The following is a 21878-nucleotide window of genomic DNA, read 5'->3' as shown; positions in this document are numbered from 1 at the left end:
GTTGATGTGGTGTACATGGAGAAAGTGAGGAGTGCAGATGCTGGAGATCAGAGCTGAAAATGTGTTGCTGGAAAAGCGCAGCAGGTCAGGCAGCATCCAAGGAGCAGGAGAATCGACGTTTCGGGAATGAAGAAGGGCTTATGCCTGAAACGTTGATTCTCCTGCTCCTGGGATGCTGCCTGACCTGCTGTGGTGTACATCGACTTCAGTAAAGTCTTTGATAAGGTTCCACATGGTAGGCTGTTGGAGAAAATGCAGAGGCAGGGAATTGAGGGTGATTTAGCAGTTTTGATTAGAAACTGGCTTTCTGTAAGAAGGCAGCAAGTGGTGGTTGATAGAAAATATTCAGCCTGGAGTCTGGTTACTAGTGCTGTGCCACAAGGATCTGTTTTGGGACCACTGCTGTTTGTCATTTTTATAAATGACTTAGACGCAGGCATAGGTGGATGGATTAGTAAATTTGCAGATGACACTAAAGTCGGTGGAGTAGTGGACAGTTTGGAAGAATGTTACAGGTTGCAGGGGAACTTGGATAAACTGCAGAATTGGGCTGAGAGGTGGCAAATGGAGTTCAATGCAGATAAATGTGATGTGATTCACTTTGGGAAGAATAACAGGAAGGCAGAGTACTGGGTCAATGGAAAGATTCTTGGTAGTGTGGGTGTGCAGAGGGATCTTGGAGTCCATGTACACAGATCTCTGAACGTTGCCACCCAGGTGGATAGTGCTGTTAAGAAGGCATACAGTGTGTTAGGTTTCATTCGTCGAGGGATTGAGTTTCAGAACCACAATATCATGCTGCAACTATACAAAACGCTGGTGCGGCCGCACTTGGAATATTGTGTACAGTTCTGGTCCCCATATTTCAGGAAGGATGTGGAAGCATTGGAAAAGGTGCAGAGGATATTTAGCAGGATGTTGCCTGGTCTGGAGGGAAGGTCTAATGAGGAAAGGCTGAGGGACTTGGGTCTGTTCTCATTGGAGAGAAGAAGGCTAAGGGGGGATTTGATAGAGACATACAAGATGATCAGAGGATAGAGATAGAGCTCCTCTCATTTATCCCTCCACCCTTCAGGCTCTCTGCCTTTATTCCTGATGAAGGGCTTTTGCCCGAAATGTTGATTTTCCTGCTCCTCGGATGCTGCCTGAACTGCTGCGCTCTTCCAGCACCACTGATCCAGACTCTGGTTTCCAGCATCTGCAGTCATTGTTTCTACCGATTAGATCGGGTAGACAGTGAAAGTCATCATCTTAGGAAAAAGGCATCAGCTAGTTTGAGGGGGCATGGCTACAAATTGAGGGGTGATAGATTTAAGACAGATGTCAGAGGCAGGTTCTTTACCCAGAAAGTGGTAAGGGCATTGAATGCCCTGCCTGCTAATGTAGTTAACTCAGCCACATTAGGGAGATTTAAACAATCCTTGGATCAGCTCATGGATAATGATGGGATAGTGTAGGGGGACGAGTTGAGAATAGTTCACAAGTTGGTGCAACATCGAGGGCCGAAGGGTCTGTTCTGCGCTGTATTGTTCTGTGACTCTAACCTCTCACCTTTAATGCATTGTCTGAGCTGAGATGTCACTTTTCTTTACAAAACTTTAAGTTATCTTGGGAATGTTACTTTGCAGAAGTTCTGGGATTTACATATTGATAAACGAAACCTGCACCCCCCCATTCTAAAAGATGAAAGACTTAACAACGTAGGGTTGTCCAATATATCATTTCAGTTACATCACACTGTAATCTTTTGCTCTAGATTCTGTGCCTTATGATCTTATTCTCCACAACCACCTGGTGAGGGAGTGTCGCTCCGAAACCTAGTGCTTCCAAATAAACCTGTTGGACTATAACCTGGTGTTGTGTGATTTTTAACTGGGAAACCAGGCAATGTAGAGAGAGCTTTACTCTGTACCTAACCCCGTGCTGTCCCTGTCTTGGGAGTGTTTGCTGGGACAGTGTAGAGGGAGCTTTACTCTGTATCTAACCCTGTGCTGTCCCTATCCTGGGAGTGTTTGATGGGGGGACAGTGTAGAGGGAGCTTTACTCTGTATCTAACCCTGTGCTGTCCCTGTCCTGGGAGTGTTTGATGGGGACAGTGTAGAGGGAGCTTTACTCTGTATCTAACCCTGTGCTGTCCCTGTCCTGGGAGTGTTTGACGGGGGACAGTGTAGAGGGAGCTTTACTCTGTATCTAACCCTGTGCTGTCCCTGTCCTGGGAGTGTTTGATGAGGACAGTGTAGAGGGAGCTTTACTCTGTACCTAACCTCATGCTGTCCCTGTCCTAGGAGTGTTTGCTGGGGACAGTGTAGAGGGAGCTTTCCCCTGTGACTGTGAGCCTGGTGAGTGTAAATGGTACCTGTGGTTGTGGTTACAGGCCTGTGCGTCAGTCAGAGCCTGCGGTGTAATGGCGATGAGGATTGTGAGGGAGATGGAGCAGACGAAATGAACTGCGGTGATCGCAAGATGGCGTGTGACATCGATAAAATCCCCCCTCAGGCTGAGCTGACTGGACGTGGGTAAGGAGCCACTGGGATCAGGGAGACCACAGCACGCTCCAAGAACATTTCCTTAGACAGGAATAGGGAGCATTCAGTCTCCATGTGTCACTGATTGGGCATTTGTGAGTGTGCGTCGGAACTGTGTCTGTGTGTGTGAGGGTGAGTGTGTGAGAGGGTGAGTGTGTGTGAGGGTGAGTGTGTGTGAGGGTGAGTGTGTGAGAGGGTGAGTGTGTGTGAGGGTGACTGTGTGTGTGTAAGAGAGAGTGTGTTTGAGAAAGTGAGTGTGAAAGAGAGTGAGTGTGTGTGAGAGAGTGAATTGAATTGAATTTATTGTCCCGTGTACCGGGGCACAGTGAAAAGCTTTGTTTTGTGAGCAATACAGGCAGATCACAGGGTTAAGTCGCACAGATGGTAAATAATAGGTAAACAGCGACAAAAGCAACACCACAGGTACAGGCGAATGTTAAGAGTTTGTGAGTCCATTCAGTATTCTAACAACAGTGCGGTAGAAACTGTTGTGAAACCGGCTGGTGTGTGTGTATAGGTTTCTGTACCTTCTCCCCGAGGGTAGAGGTTGTAGAAAAACATTGCCAGGGTGGGATGGATCTTTGAGAATGCTGGCGGCCTTTCCCTGACAGTGGGCCTGGTAGATGGATTCTATAGATGGGAGGTTGGCCTTTGTGATTGTCCGGGCCGTGTTCCCCACTCTCCGTAACCGTCTCCATCCCAGGGAGTGATACACCCAGACAGAATGCTCTCGATGGTGCGCCTATAAAGGTTGTCCAGAGTATTCGCCGTCATGCCAAATTTCCTCAGCTGCCTGGGGAAGGGGAGATGTTGTTGGGCCTTTGTAACCAGTACGTCCACATGAAGAGTCCAAGAAAATTTGTTGTGGATGATCACTCCCAGGAGCCTGACACTCTCCACCCGTCCCACCTCTGTGCTGTTAATGTGTAGCGGGGACATGAGTAACATCCCACAGAAAGTCAATAATGAGTTCCTCGGTTTTGCCGGCATTGAGAGCTAGGTTGTTCTCAGTGTACCATTTTTCCAGGTCTTTCACCTCCATCTGTAGTCTGTTTCGTCACCCTCTGAGATGCGATCGACTATGGTGGTGTCATCAGCAAACTTGTAAATGACATTAGTCTGGTACTTGGCGATGCAGTCATGGGTATACTGTGAGTACAGGAGGGGGCTGAGTACACACCCCTGGGGGGCTCCAGTGTTGAGTGTTAGTGAGGATGAAATATTGTCCCCAATCCTCACTGATTGTGGCCTGTGGGTCAGGAAACTGAGGATCCAGTTACAGAGAGTGGGGCTTAGTCTGAGATCACTAAGTTTAGTGATCAGTCTCGAGGGGATAATAGTGTTGAAGGTTGAACTGTAGTCAATGAGTAGGATTTTCACATAGCTGTTCTTGGTGTCAAGATGTTTCAGGGAGGAGTGAAGGGCAAGTGATATGGCATCTGATGTGGATCTGTTGGTCCGATAGGCAAATTGGAATGGGTGTGTGTGATAGAGTGAGAGTGTGAGTGAGAGAGTGTGTGGGCTGTGGGAGGGGTAATATATGGGGGGGGGGGGGGAAGTGAGGGGAGGCCGGGCTGTGGGAGGGGGATATACAGAGGGGGGTGGGGGTGATGGGGGAGGGGAGACCGGGCTGTAGGAGGGGGATTATACAGAGAGGGGATGATGGGGGAGGGGAGACCGGGTTGTGGGAGGGGGATTATACGGGGGGAGGAAGGGGGGGAGGGGAGACCAGCCGTGGGAGGGGGATTATACAGAAGGTGAGGTGATGGGGAAGGGGAGACCGGGCTGTGGGAGGGGATTATTCAGAGGGGGGGTGATGGGGGAGGGGAGACCGGGTTGTGGGAGGGGGATTATACAGATGGGGGATGATGGGGGAGGGGAGACCAGGCTGTGGGGGGGGGGGATTATACAGAGCGGGGATGATGGGGGAGGGGAGATCGGGTTGTGGGAGGGGGATTATACGGGGGGGGGGGAAGGTGGGGGAGGGGAGGGGAGACCAGATGATTGGAGGGGGATTATACTGGGGAGGGGGGTGGGTGGTGGGGGAGGGGAGACCGGGCTGTGGGAGGGGGATTATACAGAGCGGGGATGATGGGGGAGAGGAGATCGGTTTGTGGGAGGGGGATTATACGGGGGGGGGGAGGGTGGGAGGGAAGGAGACCGGGCTGTGGGGAGGAGGGGAATTATACGGGGGTGGGTGGGAAGGGGTAGGGAGAACAGGCTGTGGGAGGGGGAATTATACAGAGGGGGGAGATTATACGGGGGGGAGGGGGGATGTGGGAGGGGAGACCAGGATGTGGGAGGGGGATTATACTGGGCGGAGGGTAGGGGGGAATTGTGCTGTGGGAGGTGGAATTATACTGGGGGGGTGATGGGGAGGGGGGTACTTGGGGCTGTGGGAGGGGGAATTATACTGGGGGGGTGATGGGGAGGGGGTACTTGGGGCTGTGGGAGGGGGATTATACTGGGGGGGTGATGGGGAGGGGGTACTTGGGGCTGTGGGAGGGGGATTATACTGGGGGTGTAATGGGGAGGGGGTACTCGGGGCTGTGGAAGGGGGATTATACTAGGGGGGTGATGGAGAGGGGGTACTCGGGGCTGTGGGAGGGGGATTATACTGGGGGGGTGATGGGGAGGGGGTACTCGGGGCTGTGGGAGGGGGATTATACTGGGGGGGTGATGGGGAGGGGGTACTCGGGGCTGTGGGAGGGGGATTATACTGGGGGGGTGATGGGGAGGGGGTACTTGGGGCTGTGGGAGGGGGATTATACTGGGGGTGTAATGGGGAGGGGGTACTCGGGGCTGTGGAAGGGGGATTATACTAGGGGGGTGATGGAGAGGGGGTACTCGGGGCTGTGGGAGGGGGAATTATACTGGGGGGGTGATGGGGAGGGGGTACTTGGGGCTGTGGGAGGGGGATTATACTGGGGGTGTAATGGGGAGGGGGTACTCGGGGCTGTGGAAGGGGGATTATACTAGGGGGGTGATGGAGAGGGGGTACTCGGGGCTGTGGGAGGGGGAATTATACTGGGGGGGTGATGGGGAGGGGGTACTCGGGGCTGTGGGAGGATTCGATCTGATTGACGAAAGGATTGACCTGACCATGATAATCCTCTCCTAGTTTCGATGTTGTTAAAGGAACATTTCGGGGCACAGTCATCAACACCAAATATTTTGGGGGGACGTGCCGTAAGGTGCTGAGTGGGGATAACCGCGAACATTACCGTCTCCCAGAGAGCATCCTGCAATACACCTTCCAGGTCAGAGGGCAGCCCTCACAGTCACAACAGTGCGGGGGGGGTGGGGGGGGGACAGTGAGTGTGTGTGGGGGGACAGTGTGTGTGTGTGGGGGGACAGTGTGTGTGTGTGGGGGGGGGGGACAGTGAGTGTGTGTGGGGGGACAGTGTGTGTGTGTGGGGGGGGGGACAGTGAGTGTGTGTGGGGGGACAGTGTGTGTGTGTGGGGGGGGGACAGTGAGTGTGTGTGGGGGGTGGACAGTGAGTGTGTATGTGGGGGGACAGTGAGTGTGTGTGGGGTCAGTGAGTGTGTGTGTGTGGGGGGGGGACAGTGAGTGTGTGTGGGGGGGGGGACAGTGAGTGTGTGTGGGGGGGGGGGACAGTGAGTGTGTGTGTGTGTGGGGGGACAGTGAGTGTGTGTGGGGGGGCAGTGAGTGTGTGTGTGTGTGGGGGGACAGTGAGTGTGTGTGGGGGGGGGACAGTGAGTGTGTGTGTGTGGGGGGGACAGTGAGTGTGTGTGGGGGGGCAGTGAGTGTGTGTGGGGGGACAGTGAGTGTGTGTGTGTGTGGGGGGACAGTGAGTGTGTGTGGGGGGGGGACAGTGAGTGTGTGTGTGTGGGGGGGACAGTGAGTGTGTGTGGGGGGGCAGTGAGTGTGTGTGGGGGGGCAGTGAGTGTGTGTGTGGGGGGGCAGTGAGTGTGTGTGTGGGGGGGCAGTGAGTGTGTGTGGGGGGGCAGTGAGTGTGTGTGTGTGGGGACAGTGAGTGTGTGTGGGGGGGCAGTGAGTGTGTGTGTGTGGGGGGGACAGTGTGTGTGTGTGTTGGGGGGACAGTGAGTGTGTATGTGGGGGGACAGTGAGTGTGTGTGGGGGGGGCAGTGAGTGTGTGTGTGTGGGGGGGGGACAGTGAGTGTGTGTGGGGGGGGAACAGTGTGAGTGTGTGTGTGTGGGGGGGACAGTGAGTGTGTGTGGGGGGGGACAGTGAGTGTGTGTGTGTGGGGGGGACAGTGAGTGTGTGTGGGGGGGCAGTGAGTGTGTGTGGGGGGGGACAGTGAGTGTGTGTGGGGGGGACAGTGAGTGTGTGTGGGGGGAGACAGTGAGTGTGTGTGGGGGGACAGTGAGTGTGTGTGGGGGGGACAGTGAGTGTGTGTGGGGGGGACAGTGAGTGTGTGTGGGGGGAGACAGTGTGTGTGTGTGTGTGTGTGTGTGTGTGGCGGGGGGGGGGGGGGGGTGTTGGGGGGGACAGTGAGTGTCTCAGCCCCCACCTCTCTATTTCCCCATCGAAGTCTGTTTGGGATCCCCCTGTTGTGTATCCAGAGTCACAGAGTGACTGAGATGTACAGCACGGAAACAGACCCTTCGGTCCAACCCGTCCATGCCGACCAGATATCCCAACCCAATCTAGTCCCACCTGCCAGCACCCGGCCCATATCCCTCCAAACCCTTCCTATTCATATACCCATCCAGATGCCTCTTAAATGTTGCGATTGTACCAGCCTCCACCACTTCCTCTGGCAGCTCATTCCATACACATACCACCCTCTGTGTGAAAATGTTGCCTCTTAGGTCTCTTTTATATCTTTCCCCTCTCACCCTAAACCTATGCCCTCTAGTTCTGGACTCCCTGACCCCAGGGAAAAGACTTTGCCTATTTATCCTATCCATGCCCCTCATAATTTTGTAAACCTCTATAAGGTCACCCCTCAGCCTCCGACGTTCCAGGGAAAACAGCCCCAGCCTGTTCAGCCTCTCCCTGTAGCTCAAATCCTCCAACCCTGGCAACATCCTTGGAAATCTTTTCTGAACCCTTTCAAGTTTCACAACATCTTTCCGATAGGAAGGAGACCAGAATTGCACACAATATTCCAACAGTGGCCTAACCAATGTCCTGTACAGCCGCAACATGACCTCCCAACTCCTGTACTCAATACTCTGACCAATAAAGGAAAGCATACCAAACGCCGCCTTCACTATCCTATCTACCTGTGACTCCACTTTCAAGGAGCTATGAACCTGCACTCCAAGGTCTCTTTGTTCAGCAACACTCCCTAGGACCTTACCATTAAGTGTATAAGTCCTGCTAAGATTTGTTTTCCCAAAATGCAGCACCTCGCATTTATCTGAATTAAACTCCATCTGCCACTTCTCAGCCCATTGGCCCATCTGGTCCAGATCCTGTTGTAATCTGAGGTAACCCTCTTCGCTGTCCACTACACCTCCAATTTTGGTGTCATCTGCAAACTTACTAACTGTACCTCTTATGCTCGCATCCAAATCATTTATGTAAATGACAAAAAGTAGAGGCCCAGCACCGATCCTTGTGGCACTCCACTGGTCACAGGCCTCCAGTCTGAAAAACAACCTTCCATCACCACCCTCTGTCTTCTACCTTTGAGCCAGTTCTGTATCCAAATGGCTAGTTCTCCCTGTATTCCATGAGATCTAACCTTGCTAATCAGTCTCCCATGGGGAACATTGTCGAACGCCTTACTGAAGTCCATGTAGATCACATCCACCGCTCTGCCCTCATCAATCCTCTTTGTTACTTTTCCAACAAGCTCAATCAAGTTCGTGAGACATGGACAAGGCCACGTTGACTGTCCCTAACCAGTCCCTGCCTTTCCAGTCAGAGAAAGAGAAATATTAGGAGAAAGAAAGAGGGAGAGAGAGAGAGAGAGAGAGAGAGAGAAGGGGAGAGAGAGAGAGAGAGAGAGAGAGAGAGAGAGGAGAGAGAGAGAGAGAAGGGAGAGACTGGGTAAAGAGCGTAGGAAGGAGGGAGCGAGGGAGTGAAGCACCAAAAGTGTAGCTGGGAAAATGAGGGAAGGTGGGGACTGCAAGGCATCCATTTTAGAACCTGCCCAGCAGCATTGCCCCTAGAGCTGGGAACAAGCAGTGGGGGAAGGGAGGGAGGGGGAGGGAGGGGCTGAGAATGAGGGAGGGGGAGGGAGGGAGGGACAGAGAGGGAGGGAAGGAGGGAGGGACTGAGAGGGAGAGAGGGGGAGGGAGGGACTGAGAGGGAGGGACGGACTGAGACAGAGGGAAGGAGAGAGGGGGAGAGAGGGGGAGGGAGGGACTGAGACGGAGGGAAGGAGAGAGGTGGACAGAGAGAAGGGGGGGGGACAGAGAGGGAGAGAAGGAGGGAGGTGGAGAGAGGGAGGGAGGGGCAGAGGGAGATATATCCAATGCTCTCACAAAACCTTCACCTCCCTGTTGTGTATCCATGCCCCTCCCCACCCAGGTGTGTATCACTGCCCCCCCGGGTGTGTATCAGTGCCCCCCCGGGTGTGTATCACTGCCCCTCGCCCCCCCGGGTGTGTATCAGTGCCCCCCCGGGTGTGTATCACTGCCCCTCGCCCCCCCGGGTGTGTATCACTGTCCCTCGCCCCCCCGGGTGTGTATCACTGCCCCTCGCCCCCCCGGGTGTGTATCAGTGCCCCCCCGGGTGTGTATCACTGCCCCTCGCCCCCCCGGGTGTGTATCACTGTCCCTCGCCCCCCCGGGTGTGTATCACTGCCCCTCGCCCCCCCGGGTGTGTATCAGTGCCCCCCCGGGTGTGTATCACTGCCCCTCGCCCCCCCGGGTGTGTATCACTGTCCCTCGCCCCCCCGGGTGTGTATCACTGCCCCTCGCCCCCCCCGGGTGTGTATCACTGCCCCTCGCCCCCCCGGGTGTGTATCACTGCCCCCCCGGGGGTGTGTATCACTGCCCCTCGCCCCCCCGGGTGTGTATCTGAGCCCCTCGCCCCCCCGGGTGTGTATCACTGCCCCCCCCCCGGGTGTGTATCACTGCCCCTCGCCCCCCCCCCACGGGTGTGTATCTGAGCCCCTCGTCCCCCCGGGTGTGTATCTGAGCCCCTCGCCCCCCCGGGTGTGTATCACTGCCCCCCCGGGGGTGTGTATCACTGCCCCTCGCCCCCCCGGGTGTGTATCTGAGCCCCTCGCCCCCCCGGGTGTGTATCACTGCCCCCCCAGGTGTGTATCACTGCCCCTCGCCCCCCCGGGTGTGTATCTGAGCCCCTCGCCCCCCCGGGTGTGTATCACTGCCCCTCGCCCCCCCCGGAGGTGTGTATCTGAGCCCCTCGCCCTCGCCCCCCGGGTGTATATCACTGCCTCTCGCCCCCCGGGTGTGTATCACTGTCCCTCGCCCCCCCGGGTGTGTATCACTGCCCTCCCCGGGTGTGTATCACTGCCTCTCGCCCCCCCGGGTGTGTATCACTGCCCCTTGCCCCTCGCCCCCCCGGGTGTGTATCACTGCCCCTCGCCCCCCCGGGTGTGTATCACTGCCCCTTGCCCCTCGCCCCCCCGGGTGTGTATCACTGCCCCTCGCCCCTCGCCCCCCAGGTGTGTATCACTGCCCCTCGCCCCCCCGGGTGTGTGTATCACTGCCCCCCCCCGGGTGTGTGTATCACTGCCCCTCGCCCCCCCGGGTGTGTGTATCACTGCCCCCCCCCCGGGTGTGTGTATCACTGCCCCTCGCCCCCCGGGTGTGTATCACTGCCCCTCGCCCCCCCGGGTGTGTGTATCACTGCCCCTCGCCCCCCGGGTGTGCGGGTAGCTGCTGTAATCTCTGGGTGATGATCTTTCAGGTGAAGGTGAACAATGATTTCCAGTCACGGCGATACGAGAGCAGCTGGTCGTACCTGAGAACCACGCAGGGCCGGGACGCTGCTACTGGGCAGGGATTCTTCTCCAGTTACTCCTCAAATTATGACCAATTCACCAACAGGAACAACCAGAAACACAAGGTCAGTAACACAGGGGGCACTCTCGGTGGGCTCAGGAACAGGGAGTGGGCTGAGTGGAAATCCCGATACCCAGGCAGTGAGGGGGTCACCTCGTTTATCCTGGAGAGGGGGGGGATGGGAGCTGGAACAATGACGCCCTTTATCACAGTCTTCCAAACATTGGTCAAACTCACCCGACACACACCACCCCACTCCCCACAACCCCTTACTCTCCCACCCTTCACTCTCCCAACCTTTACTCTCCCACCCAGTCTAATCCCACTCTCCCCCCTCACTCCCCACTCCCTTTAATATCCCACCCAGTCTAATCCCACTCTCCCCCCTCACTCCCCACTCCCTTTAATATCCCACCCAGTCTAATCCCACTCTCCCCCCTCACTCCCCACTCCCTTTAATATCCCACCCAGTCTAATCCCACTCTCCCCCCTCACTCCCCACTCCCTTTAATATCCCACCCAGTCTAATCCCACTCTCCCCTGATGATATCATTGAATCCCAACAGTGCAGAGAGAGGCCATTCGGCCCATTGATCTGCACCGTCTGCATAGAGCATACCCAGATCCTGCCCCCTTATCCGATAACTCTGCGTATAGCATGGCCAATTCACCGAGCCTGCACTTATGAGGAAACTGGACCACCCCACACAGACATGGGGAGAACATGCAGACTCCACACTGACAGTGCCCTGGTGCTATGAGGCAGCAGAGCTAACCACTGAGCCACCGTGCCACACCGATGTGGTCAGGGAATTAAATACAATCCTGGAGTAGTAGGATTAGAGAAACTAACAAGGCTAAAGGCAGATAAATTCCTTGGACCTGATGGTTTGCATCCTTACCTTCTGACAGAGATAGCTGCAGAGATAGTGGATACAATCGTTGTAATGTTCCTAAAATTATTAAGTTTTGGAGAGGTACCAAAGGATCAACAAATTGCTGAAGTGACAACCCTGTTCAAAAAGAGAGGGAGGGAAAAAGCAGGGAAATCTAACCTGATTCGCCCAACATTTGGTGGAAACGTATAAGTATCAGTTATTAAGCAAGTAATTGTCAAACATTTTTTTATCTAACAAGCAGAATCAGTATGTCTTCATGAAAGGGAAACGTATCTGATTAGTTTGTGAGCTGTTTTTAATCACGCTGCACCCAGACTGGAGAGAGAGAGAGAGAGAGGAACCCAGTAGATATGGTGTATTTGAACTTCCAAAAGGAATTCAACAAGATACCTCACAAAAGGTTAAGGCATAAACACCCATGGTGTGGAGGACAGTATGTTGGCGCGGACAGAGAGTTGGTGAATGGGTAGGAGTGAGTAGGGATGAGGGTTTCTGTTTCAGGTTGTGACCAGTGGGGCTCACGGAGATCAGTGCCCGTCCCTAGTTACCCTTGAGAGCTGCCCTCTTGAACCACTACACCCCACAATGCCCTTAGGGAGGGAATTCCAGGTTTTTGTCCCAGTGACAGTGAAGGATACATTTCCAAATCAGGATAGTGAGTGGTTTATAGTTATACAGTTCAGAAACAGATCCTTCGGTCCAACTCATCCAACTCTGACCAGATGTCCCGCACTGACCAGACGTCCCGCACTGACCAGACATCCCGCACTGACCAGGCGTCCCGCACTGACCAGACATCCCGCACTGACCAGACGTCCCGCACTGACCAGACGTCCCGCACTGATCAGACGTCCCGCACTGACCAGACGTCCCGCACTGATCAGACGTCCCGCACTGACCAGACATCCCGCACTGATCAGACGTCCCGCACTGACCAGACGTCCCGCACTGACCAGACGTCCCGCACTAATCAGACGTCCCGCACTGACCAGGCGTCCCGCACTGATCAGACGTCCCGCACTGACCAGAAGTCCCGCACTGACCAGGCGTCCCGCACTGACCAGACGTCCCGCACTGACCAGCTGTCCCGTACTGACCAGACATCCCCCACTGACCAGACGTCCCGCATTGACCAGACGTCCCGCATTGACCAGACATCCCCCACTGACCAGACGTTCAGCACTGACCAGCTGTCCCGTACTGACCAGACATCCCCCACTGACCAGACATCCCGCACTGACCAGACGTCCCGCACTGACCAGCTGTCCCGCACTGACCATACGTCCCGCACTGACCAGACGTCCTGCACTGACCAGACATCCCCCACTGACCAGACGTCCCGCACTGACCCGACGTCCCGCACTGACCAGACGTCCCGCACTGACCAGACGTTCCACACTGACCAGACGTCCTGCGCTGACCAGACGTCCCGCACTGACCAGACATCCCACACTGACCAGACGTTCCACACTGACCAGACGTCCCACACTGACCAGACGTCCCGCACTGACCAGACGTCCCGCACTGACCAGACATCCCAATTTGACCTCGTCTCATTTGCCAACATTTGGCCTATATCCCTCCAAATCTTTCCTGTCTGTGTATTTGGATTAGAGGGACATCGGAGATAGTGAGGGCTACAGATGCTGGAGGGTCAGAGTGAATAAAGGGTGGTGCTGGAAAAGCACAGCAGGTCAGGCAGCATCTGAGAAGCAGGACTAAAATTCAACTCAACTGCTCCTTTACCAACTCCACAGTTTACCACCTTAGAGGGGGATTGAGCAAACACCAGCAACTGGGGATTGTTCAGTTTGGAATACCTGGTCAGCATGGATGGGTTGGATGAAGCACCTGGTTCCAGGCTGTATGAGTCTATCCCTCCAACCCCTTCCTATTCATATACCCATCCAAATGCCTCTTAAATGTTGTAATTGTACCAGCCTCCACCGCTTCCTCTGGCAGCTCATTCCATACACGTACCACCCTCTGTGTGAAAAAGTTGCCCCTTAGGTCTCTTTTATATCTTTCCTCTTTCACCCTAAACCTATGCCCTCTAGTTCTGGACTCCATGACCCCAGGGAAAAGATTTTATCTGTTTATCCTATCCATGCCCCTCATAATTTTGTAAACCTCTATAAGGTCATCCCTCAGCCTCCGACGCTCCAGGGAAAACAGCCCCAGCCTGTTCAGCCTCTCCCTGTAGCTCAAATCCTCCAACCCTGGCAACATCCTTGGAAATCTTTTCTGCACTCTCTCAAGTTTAACAACTGGAGGGGAACTTGCAGGGGGTGGGGTTCCCGTGTACCTGCTGCCCTTGTCCTTCTAGATGGAAGTGGTGGTGGGTTTGGAAGGTGCTGCCTGAGGATCTTTGGTGAATTTCTGCAGCGCATCTTGTAGACAGTACACACTGCTGTTACTGAGCGTCGGTGGGGGGGGGGGGGGAGGGAGGGGATGGTACACACTGCTGTTACTGAGCATCTGTGGGGGGAGGGAGGGGATGGTACACACTGCTGTTACTGAGTGTGGGTGGGGGGAGGGAGTGAATGTTTGTGGATGTGGTGCCAATTAAGTGGGGACTGCTCTGTCCTGGATGGTGTCGAGCTTCTTAAGTGTTGTTGGAGCTGCCTCCATCCAGGGCAAGGGGGGAGTATTCCATCACACTCCTAGCTTGTGCCTTGTAGAGGGTGGACAGGCTTTGGGGAGTCAGGGGGTGAGTTACTCGCTGGAGTTATTCCCAGGCTCTGACCGGTTCTTGTAGCCGCTGTGTTTGTGTGTTGAGTCCAGTTGAGTGTCTGGTCAGTGGGGGCCCTCCACCCAGGGTATTGACAGTGGGAGGATTCAGTGACAGGAACACCATTGAGTGTCAAGGGCGGTGGTTAGAGTACCCCTTATCGGAGCTGGACATTGCCTGACCTTTGTGTGGCGTGACTGTTACTTGCCAGTTGTCAGCCCACGCCTGGATATTGTCCAGATCTTACTGCATTTGACCACGGACTGCTTCAGTATCTGAGGAGTTGTGATTGGGGCTGAACACTGTGCTATCATCAGTGAACATCCCCCACTTCTGACCTGATAGTGTCATTGAGGCTGCAGTGTATGTGTGGGGAAGCCTTATTCCCACTGTACAGGGCACGGGGGAGACCACATCGGGAGCACTGTGAGCAGCTCGGCTCCCTTATTTAAGGAAAGCTATTATTACAGTGGAGGTGGTTCAGAGCAGGTTGACTGGGATGGTCCCCTGGTGTGGGGAGGGATTGTTTTAGCCGTAAAGGTTAAATAGGTTGGGACTCTACTCCCCGGCGTTCAGAGAGTGAGAGCTGATCTCATTGAAATATAGCGGATTCTCAAAGGGGTTTGTCAGGGTCAGAGCTGAGAGAGTGTTCCCCCTCAGGGGAGAGTCTGGGACCAGAGGGGAATAAAGGGGCACCGATGTCAGACTGAGATGGGGAGGAATTCCTTCTCTCAGAGAGCTGGGGGTCTTTGGAACTCCTTGTCACAGAGAGGGCTGTGGGGACAGAGTCCTCGTGTATATTTAAGGCTGAGAGAGAGAGAGAGATTGTTGATCAGTTGGCGAATCAAGGATTACAGGAAAACAGCAGGAGAGTGGGACTGAGCAACGTCGGATCAGCCATGATCCTATTGGATGGTGACGCAGGCCTGAGGGGCTGAATGGCCACCTCCTGTTGCTATTTCCGATGGTCTTATGGTCAAGTCCAGCAGCCAGCCTGATGTCACTCTGCCCCCTCCCTCTCCAGGAGAGGGGGGGGTGTATATCTGTCTGATGTATCTGAGCCAGTTGTTGTTGTTGTTGTTGTTGTCTCCCTCCCATCCCTCCCCCAGGTGCAGACCTACCTGACCATCGAGAATGAGGTGGAGGTGGCACAATTCACCAACAGCCGCCCAGAGAAACTGCAGCTTCCCAGCTCCTTCCATCAGGAGCTCCTGCAGCTCCCACCCACCTACGACTACGGGGCGTACAGGCGGCTGATCGAGTTGTACGGCACTCACTATCTCCGGCAGGGAGCCCTCGGGGGCAAATACAGCATGCTCTTCATGGTGGACAAGGACAAGATGAACAAAGCAGGTAAAACACTGCATTTACGTAGCACCTTTCATCAGCCCAGGACGTCGCCAGGCTGCAGTATGGCAAATGTAGCAATGTAGGAATCATCGTCACTGTGGGAATGTGATTGCGAGAGTGCGGCACTCCCTCAGCACTGACCCTCCAACAGTGCGGCACTCCCTCAGCACTGACCCTCCAACAGTGCGGCACTCCCTCAGCACTGACCCTCTGACAGTGCAGCACTCCCTCAGTACTGACCCTCTGACAGTGCAGCACTCCCTCAGTACTGACACTCTGATATTGCGGCATTCCCTCAGCACTGACCCTCCGACAGGGCAACACTCCCTCAGCACTGACCCTCTGACAGTGCGGCACTCCCTCAGCACTGACCCTCTGACAGTGTGGCACTCCCTCAGTACTGACCCTCCGACAGTACAGTACTCCCTCAGCACTGACCCTCTGATAGGGCAACACTCCCTCAGCACTGACCCTCTCACACTGCTGTTACTGAGCGTCGGTGGGGGGAGGGAGGGGATGGTACACACTGCTGTTACTGAGCGTCGGTGGGGGGAGGGAGGGGATGGTACACACTGCTGTTACTGAGTGTCGATGGGGGAGGGAGGGGATGTTTGTGGATGTGGTGCCAATGAAGCGGGTGCTCTGTCCTGGATGGTGTTGAGCTTCTTGAGTGTTGTTGGAGCTGCCCCCATCCAGGGCAAGGGGGGGAGTATTCCATCACACTCCTGCCTTGTGCCTTGTAGAGGGTGGGCAGGCTTTGGGGAGTTGGGGTGGGGGAGTTACACATTGCAGTATTCCCAGCCTGATTTGCTTGATAAGCCCCTGAGTGGGGTAAGTCCAGTTGAGTTTCTGTTCAATGGCAACCTCAAGATGGTGACAGTGGGGGAACTCAGTGATGGTAATACTGTTGAATGTCAAGGGGTGGTGACTAGAGTGTCTCTTAATCATGATGGACACTGCCTGGTATTTGTGTGTTGTGAATGTTACTTGTCACCTGTCAGCCCAAGCCTGGATATTGTCCAGGTCTTGTTTCACTTGAACACAGACTGCTTCAGTCTGTGAGGAGTTGTGAATGATGCTGAACACTGTACAATCACCGGTGAACATCCCCCACTTCTGACCTTGTGATGGAGGGAAGGTCATTGCTGAAGGAGCTGAAGATGGTTGGGTCTAGGACACTCCCCTGAGGGACTCCTGCAGAGCTGTCCTGGAGCTGGGATGACTGACCTCCAACAACCACAACCATCTTCCTCTGTGCCAGGGATGACTCTAACCAGCGGAGAGTTTGCCCCCGATACCCATTGATTCCAGTTTCCTCGGACCCCGTGATGTCACACTTGGTCAAATGTAGTCTTGATATCAAACCTTTATCTAATTTTATGCATTTCAACACATCCAGCACTTCCTCCTCAGTAATCTGGACATTTTGCAAGGTGTCACCAACTATTTCCCTACAGTCTATATCTTCCATGTCCTTTTCCACAGTAAATACTGATGCAAAATACTCATTTAGTGTCTCCCCCATTTTCTGCAGCTCCACACAAAGGCCTACTTGCTGATCTTTGAGGAACCCTATTCTCTCCCTAATTACCCTTTTGTCCTTAATATATTTGTAAGAACCCTTTGGATTCTTCTTAACCCTATTTTCCAAAGCTATCTCATGTCCCCATTTTTGCCCTCCTGATTTCCCTCTTAAGTATACTCCTACTTTCTTTATACTCTTCTAAGGATTCACTCGATCCATCCTGTCTATACCTGACATATGCTTCCTTCTTTTTCTTAACCAAACCCTCAATTTCTTTAGTCATCCAGCATTCCCTATACCTACCAGCCTTCCCTTTCACCCTGACAGGAATATACTTTCCCTGGATTCTTGTTATCTCATTTCTGAAGGATTCCCATTTTCCCGCTGTCCATTTACCTGCAAATATCTACCTCCAATCAGCTTTTGAAGGTCTCTCAGTATTCTGTAAGTTCCAATCAGATCCCCCTTATCCTTCTAAACTCCATCGTGTACAGACCCAGAGATCTCCACCATTCCTTATATGACAAGCCCTTCATCCCCGGGGCCATCTTTGTAAACCTCCCCGGGCCCCCTCCAATCCCAGCACATCCTTCCTTAGATACAGGACCCCAAACTGTTCCCAATATTCCAGTGCAGCCTGACCACAGCCTTACACAGCCTCAGCAGTACATCCCTGCTCTTGTATTCTAACCCTCTTGAAATGAAAGCTAACATTACATTTACCTTCCTAACTGCCGACTGAACCTGCATGTGAACCGGAAGGGAATCCTGAACTAGGAATCCCAAATCCCTTTGTGCTTCAGGTTTCTGAAGCCTTTCCCTGTTTAGATAATAGTCTCTGCCTCTATTCCTCCTCCCAAAGTGCATCCCCTCACACTCTCCCACACTGTATTCCATCTGCCACTTGTTTGCTCACTCTCCCAGTCTGTCCAAATCCTCCTGCAGCCTCCCTGCTCCCTCAGCATAAACCTGTCCCTCCACCGAGCTCCGTGTCATCTGCAAACTTAGTGAGAACTCCCTCAGTTCCTTCGTCCAGGTCGTTAATGTGTAACGTGAGGAGTTGTGGTCCCAACACTGACCCAGGCAGAACTCCACTAGTCACTGGCTGCCATCCTGAAACAGACCCACATCCCTTCCCTCTGTCCCCTGCCAGTCAGCTCACCCTCTGTCCCCTGCCAATACCTGATTTGATTTGGTTTATAGAAACATAGAAAAATACAGCGCAGTACAGGCCCTTCGGCCCTCGATGTTGCGCCGATCCAAGCCCACCTAACCTACACTAGCCCACTATCCTCCATATGCCTATCCAATGCCCGTTTAAATGCCCATAAAGACGGAGAGTCCACCACTGCTACTGGCAGGGCATTCCATGAACTCTCGACTCGCTGAGTAAAGAATCTACCCCGAACATCAGTCCTATACCTACCACCCCTTAATTTAAAGCTATGCCCCCTCGTAATATCTGACTCCATATGTGGAAAAAGGTTCTCATGGTCAACCCTATCTAAACCCCTAATCATCTTGTAAAATCTTATTGTAGTCACCTGTACCTAAGCACAGTGAAAAGTTTTACTTTGTGAACAGTAGGCAGATCATAGTAAACAAGGCCATACAGATCACAGACGGTTAGACACAGGTTATAGCTGCACAGGAGGTGCACAAAACAGGGTCAATATTTGTTTGACGTTGGAGAGGTCTGTTCACCAGCCTAATACCAGCAGGGAAGTACCTGTTCCTCAACCTGTTGGTGCATGTGTTCAAGCATCTGTATTTTCTCCCTGACGGAAGAGGTTGTAGGAGATTGTTTCCGGGGTGGGGTGAGGGTCTTTGATGATGGCGGCAGCCTTTCCCCAGCTGTAAGCCGTGTAGGTGGAGTCCATGATGGGAGGTTAGCTTCCGTGATGGGCCGGGCTGTGCACTGAGGTGTTCTTGTGCCTTCTTGTCCATCACGTTTACCTGGGAGGTCCAGGACACCTTATCCCTAACACCCTGGGCCCTTCTCTTATTTAGCGATCTCCTGTCCAGCACTTTGTCAAAGTCCTTCTGGAAATCCAAACAGACCACAGCCACTGGCTCCCATGGGTAAGATCCTGGAATCCATTGTGAAGGATGGGATTACTGAATACTTGGAAGTTTGTGGTAAAATAGGGCAAAGTCAGCCTGGTTTCATCAAGGGAGGGCCATGCCTGACAAATCTGCTCGCATTCACTGAGGGAGTAATGAGCAGGTTAGACCAAGGAGAGCTAATGGATGTCATCTACCTGGACTTCCAGAAGGCCTTTGACAAGGTTTTGCACAGGAGGCTGCTGAGTAAGATAAGGGCCCGTGGTGTTAGTGTGGATAGAAGCTGGGCTGTCTGGCAGAAAGCAGAAAGTGGGGATAAAAGGATCCTTCTCAGGATAGCAGCCGGTGATAAGTGGTGTTCCGTAAAGGGTCAGTGTTGGTCACTTCATACATTAATGATCGAGATGCAGGAACTGAGGGCATTCTGGCGAAGTTTGTAGATGATACAAAGACAGGGAGAGGGACAGGTGGCATTGAGGAGGCGGGGAGGCTGCAGAAGGATTTGGACAGGTTGGGAGAGTGGGCAAAAAGTGGGAGATAGGGTACAATGTGGGAAAGTGTGAGGTCATGCACTTTGGGAGGAAGAATAGAGGGATGGGCTATTTTCTAAATGGGGAGAAAATTCAGAAATCTGAAGTGCAAAGAGACTCGGTGGGGGGGGGGAGCGGGGGGGGTTCCAGTCCAACAATCTCTGGAGGTAAACTTACAGGGTGAGTCAGTCATTAGGAAGGCAAGTGCGATGATGGTGTTTATTTTGAGAGGGCGTGAATATAAAAGCAGGGATGTATTTCTGAGGCTCTGTAAGGCTCTGGTCAGACCACATGTGGAGTGTTGTGTGCAGTTTTGGACCCCGTATCTCAGGAAGGATGTAATGGCCCCGGAGTGTGTTCAGAGGAGGTTCATGAGAATGGTCCCGGGAATGAAAAAACATGAGGAATGTTTGAGAACTCTGGGTTTATACTGGATGGATTTAGAAGGATGAGGGGGGGATCTAATAGAAACAGACAGAATACTGAATGGCCTGGACAGAGTGGATGTTGGGAAGATGTTTTTATTGGTAGGAGAGACTGGGACCTGAGAATGGGGATGAAAAACCTATCAACCATGATTGAATGGCGGAACAGATCTAATGGGCTGAATGGCCTAATTTCTGCTTCAATGTTTTCTGGTCTCGTTTGTCTTACTTACTCGTTACCTCCTCAAAGAATTCTGTCAGGCATGACCTTCCCTTGGTGAAGCCCCGTGCTGACACTGCCCTATTTTACAATCCACTTTCAAATACTCCGCTATCTCATCCTGAATAATGAACTCTAACATGTTCCTCATGTCTGACGTCAGGCGAACTGACCGATTGTTTCCTATCTCTGATCCTCCCTCCTTTATTAAACAGGGCTGTTACATTAGCCACCTTCCTGTCCTCTGGAACCCTCCCTGACTCCAGTATTCCTGAAAGATCACCCCCCAATGCCTCCACAATCCCCTCAGTTATCTCCTTCAGAACTCTGGGGTGTAGTCCATCTGGTCCAGGTGATTTATCCACCTTCAGACCTTTCAGCTTCCCCAGCACCTTCTCCTGAGTGATGGTCGCTACACTCACCTCTGCCCCCTGACTTCCCTTGTCAGCCCTGGGTGCCTCATCCCCCCCCCTCAGTATGTTCCTTCTTCCTTGGGATGAATTTCTGCTGTGCCTCCCGAAATCCCCCCAGAAACCCCAGCCATTGCTGTCCCGCCATCTTCCCTGCCAGCCTCCCTTTCCAATCATCTCCAGCCAGCTCCTCCCTCATGTCTTTGTAGTGACCGTTACTCAATTCTAGCACCGTCACACCTGATTCCAGCTTCTCCCTCCCAAACCACAGGGTGAATTCGATCCTATTCTGGTCACTGTCCCCTTGGGGCTTCCTTCACCTTAAACTCCCTGATCAAGTCGGCTTCACTCCCCATCACCAAATCCAGAATGGCCTCTTCCCTCGTGGGCCCGACCACAGGCTGCTCCAAAAAACTGTCCCATCAACATTTCACTCATTCCTTTTCTTGGGATCAGCTCCCAGCTCGATTTTCCCGGCCCACCTACATATTGAGGTCCCCTCGATGATCATTATCGTGCCTTTCTGACATGTCTTTTCTAACTCTCCGAATTATTTTCTTCCCCACATCCTGACGAGTGTGAGGGGACCTGGACCCCACTCCCACCAGAGACTTCCTTTCCCTTTGCGGTTCCTCAACTCTCCCCACACAGATTCTAGGCCTTTCGATTGTGTATCACTCCGAGCGACTGATTTCATTTCATTTCTTACTAACAGGGCAATGCAGTCCCCTCAGCCCATCTGGCTGGCCTTTCAATGGGATGTTTATCCTTATTTAGTTCCCAGCCCTGATCCCCAGCAGCCACATCTCTGTGACACCCATAACACCGTACCCCTCAATTTTATTCTGCACTACAAGCTCATTTCCCTTGAATCATATACTGTGTACATTTAAGTACAACACCCTCAGTCCTGTGTTGACTGCCCCTGTTTCCATCATTGACCCCGTACTTGCTGAGCCTGAAGTCAGATTCCTGACATTTCCACACTCTCTGTCATGTTGCTTACTCTAGAAACTTTAATAACCTCTGCTGAGCACCTCCCCTCCTCTTTAACTGTGTTCCGTACTTTTCCATGCAACTGAAACCACGTTCCCCCTCCACTATTTCATTGAAAGCCCTACCCTCGGCCCTAGTTGTATGATTAGCCAGAACACTGGCTCCTGATTCGGGTGGACCCCGTCCCATTGGAACAGTTCCCTCCTTCCCCAGTACTGGGGCCGTGTCCCATTGGAACAGTTCCCTCCTTCCCCAGTACTGGGGCCATGTCCCATTGGAACAGTTCCCTCC

At 53.4% G+C, this 21878-nt stretch overlaps 1 protein-coding gene across 1 annotated transcript in view; it reads left to right on the top strand.

Annotated features, from left to right (window-relative positions):
* The window catches only part of LOC132829809 (complement component C7-like), a 68532-nt gene that overhangs the window by 12895 nt on the left and 33759 nt on the right, over positions 1-21878 (top strand). The window contains exons 4-7 of the mRNA XM_060847176.1: positions 2375-2516; positions 5647-5785; positions 10343-10501; positions 15177-15420. Coding sequence (XP_060703159.1) covers positions 2375-2516; positions 5647-5785; positions 10343-10501; positions 15177-15420 — 684 coding nt within the window. The remainder of the gene's footprint in view (positions 1-2374; positions 2517-5646; positions 5786-10342; positions 10502-15176; positions 15421-21878) is intronic.

This window comes from Hemiscyllium ocellatum, chromosome 2 (genome assembly GCF_020745735.1).
Source record: "Hemiscyllium ocellatum isolate sHemOce1 chromosome 2, sHemOce1.pat.X.cur, whole genome shotgun sequence".
NCBI lineage: Eukaryota > Metazoa > Chordata > Chondrichthyes > Orectolobiformes > Hemiscylliidae > Hemiscyllium > Hemiscyllium ocellatum.
This window is presented reverse-complemented; position numbering and strand designations above follow the sequence as displayed.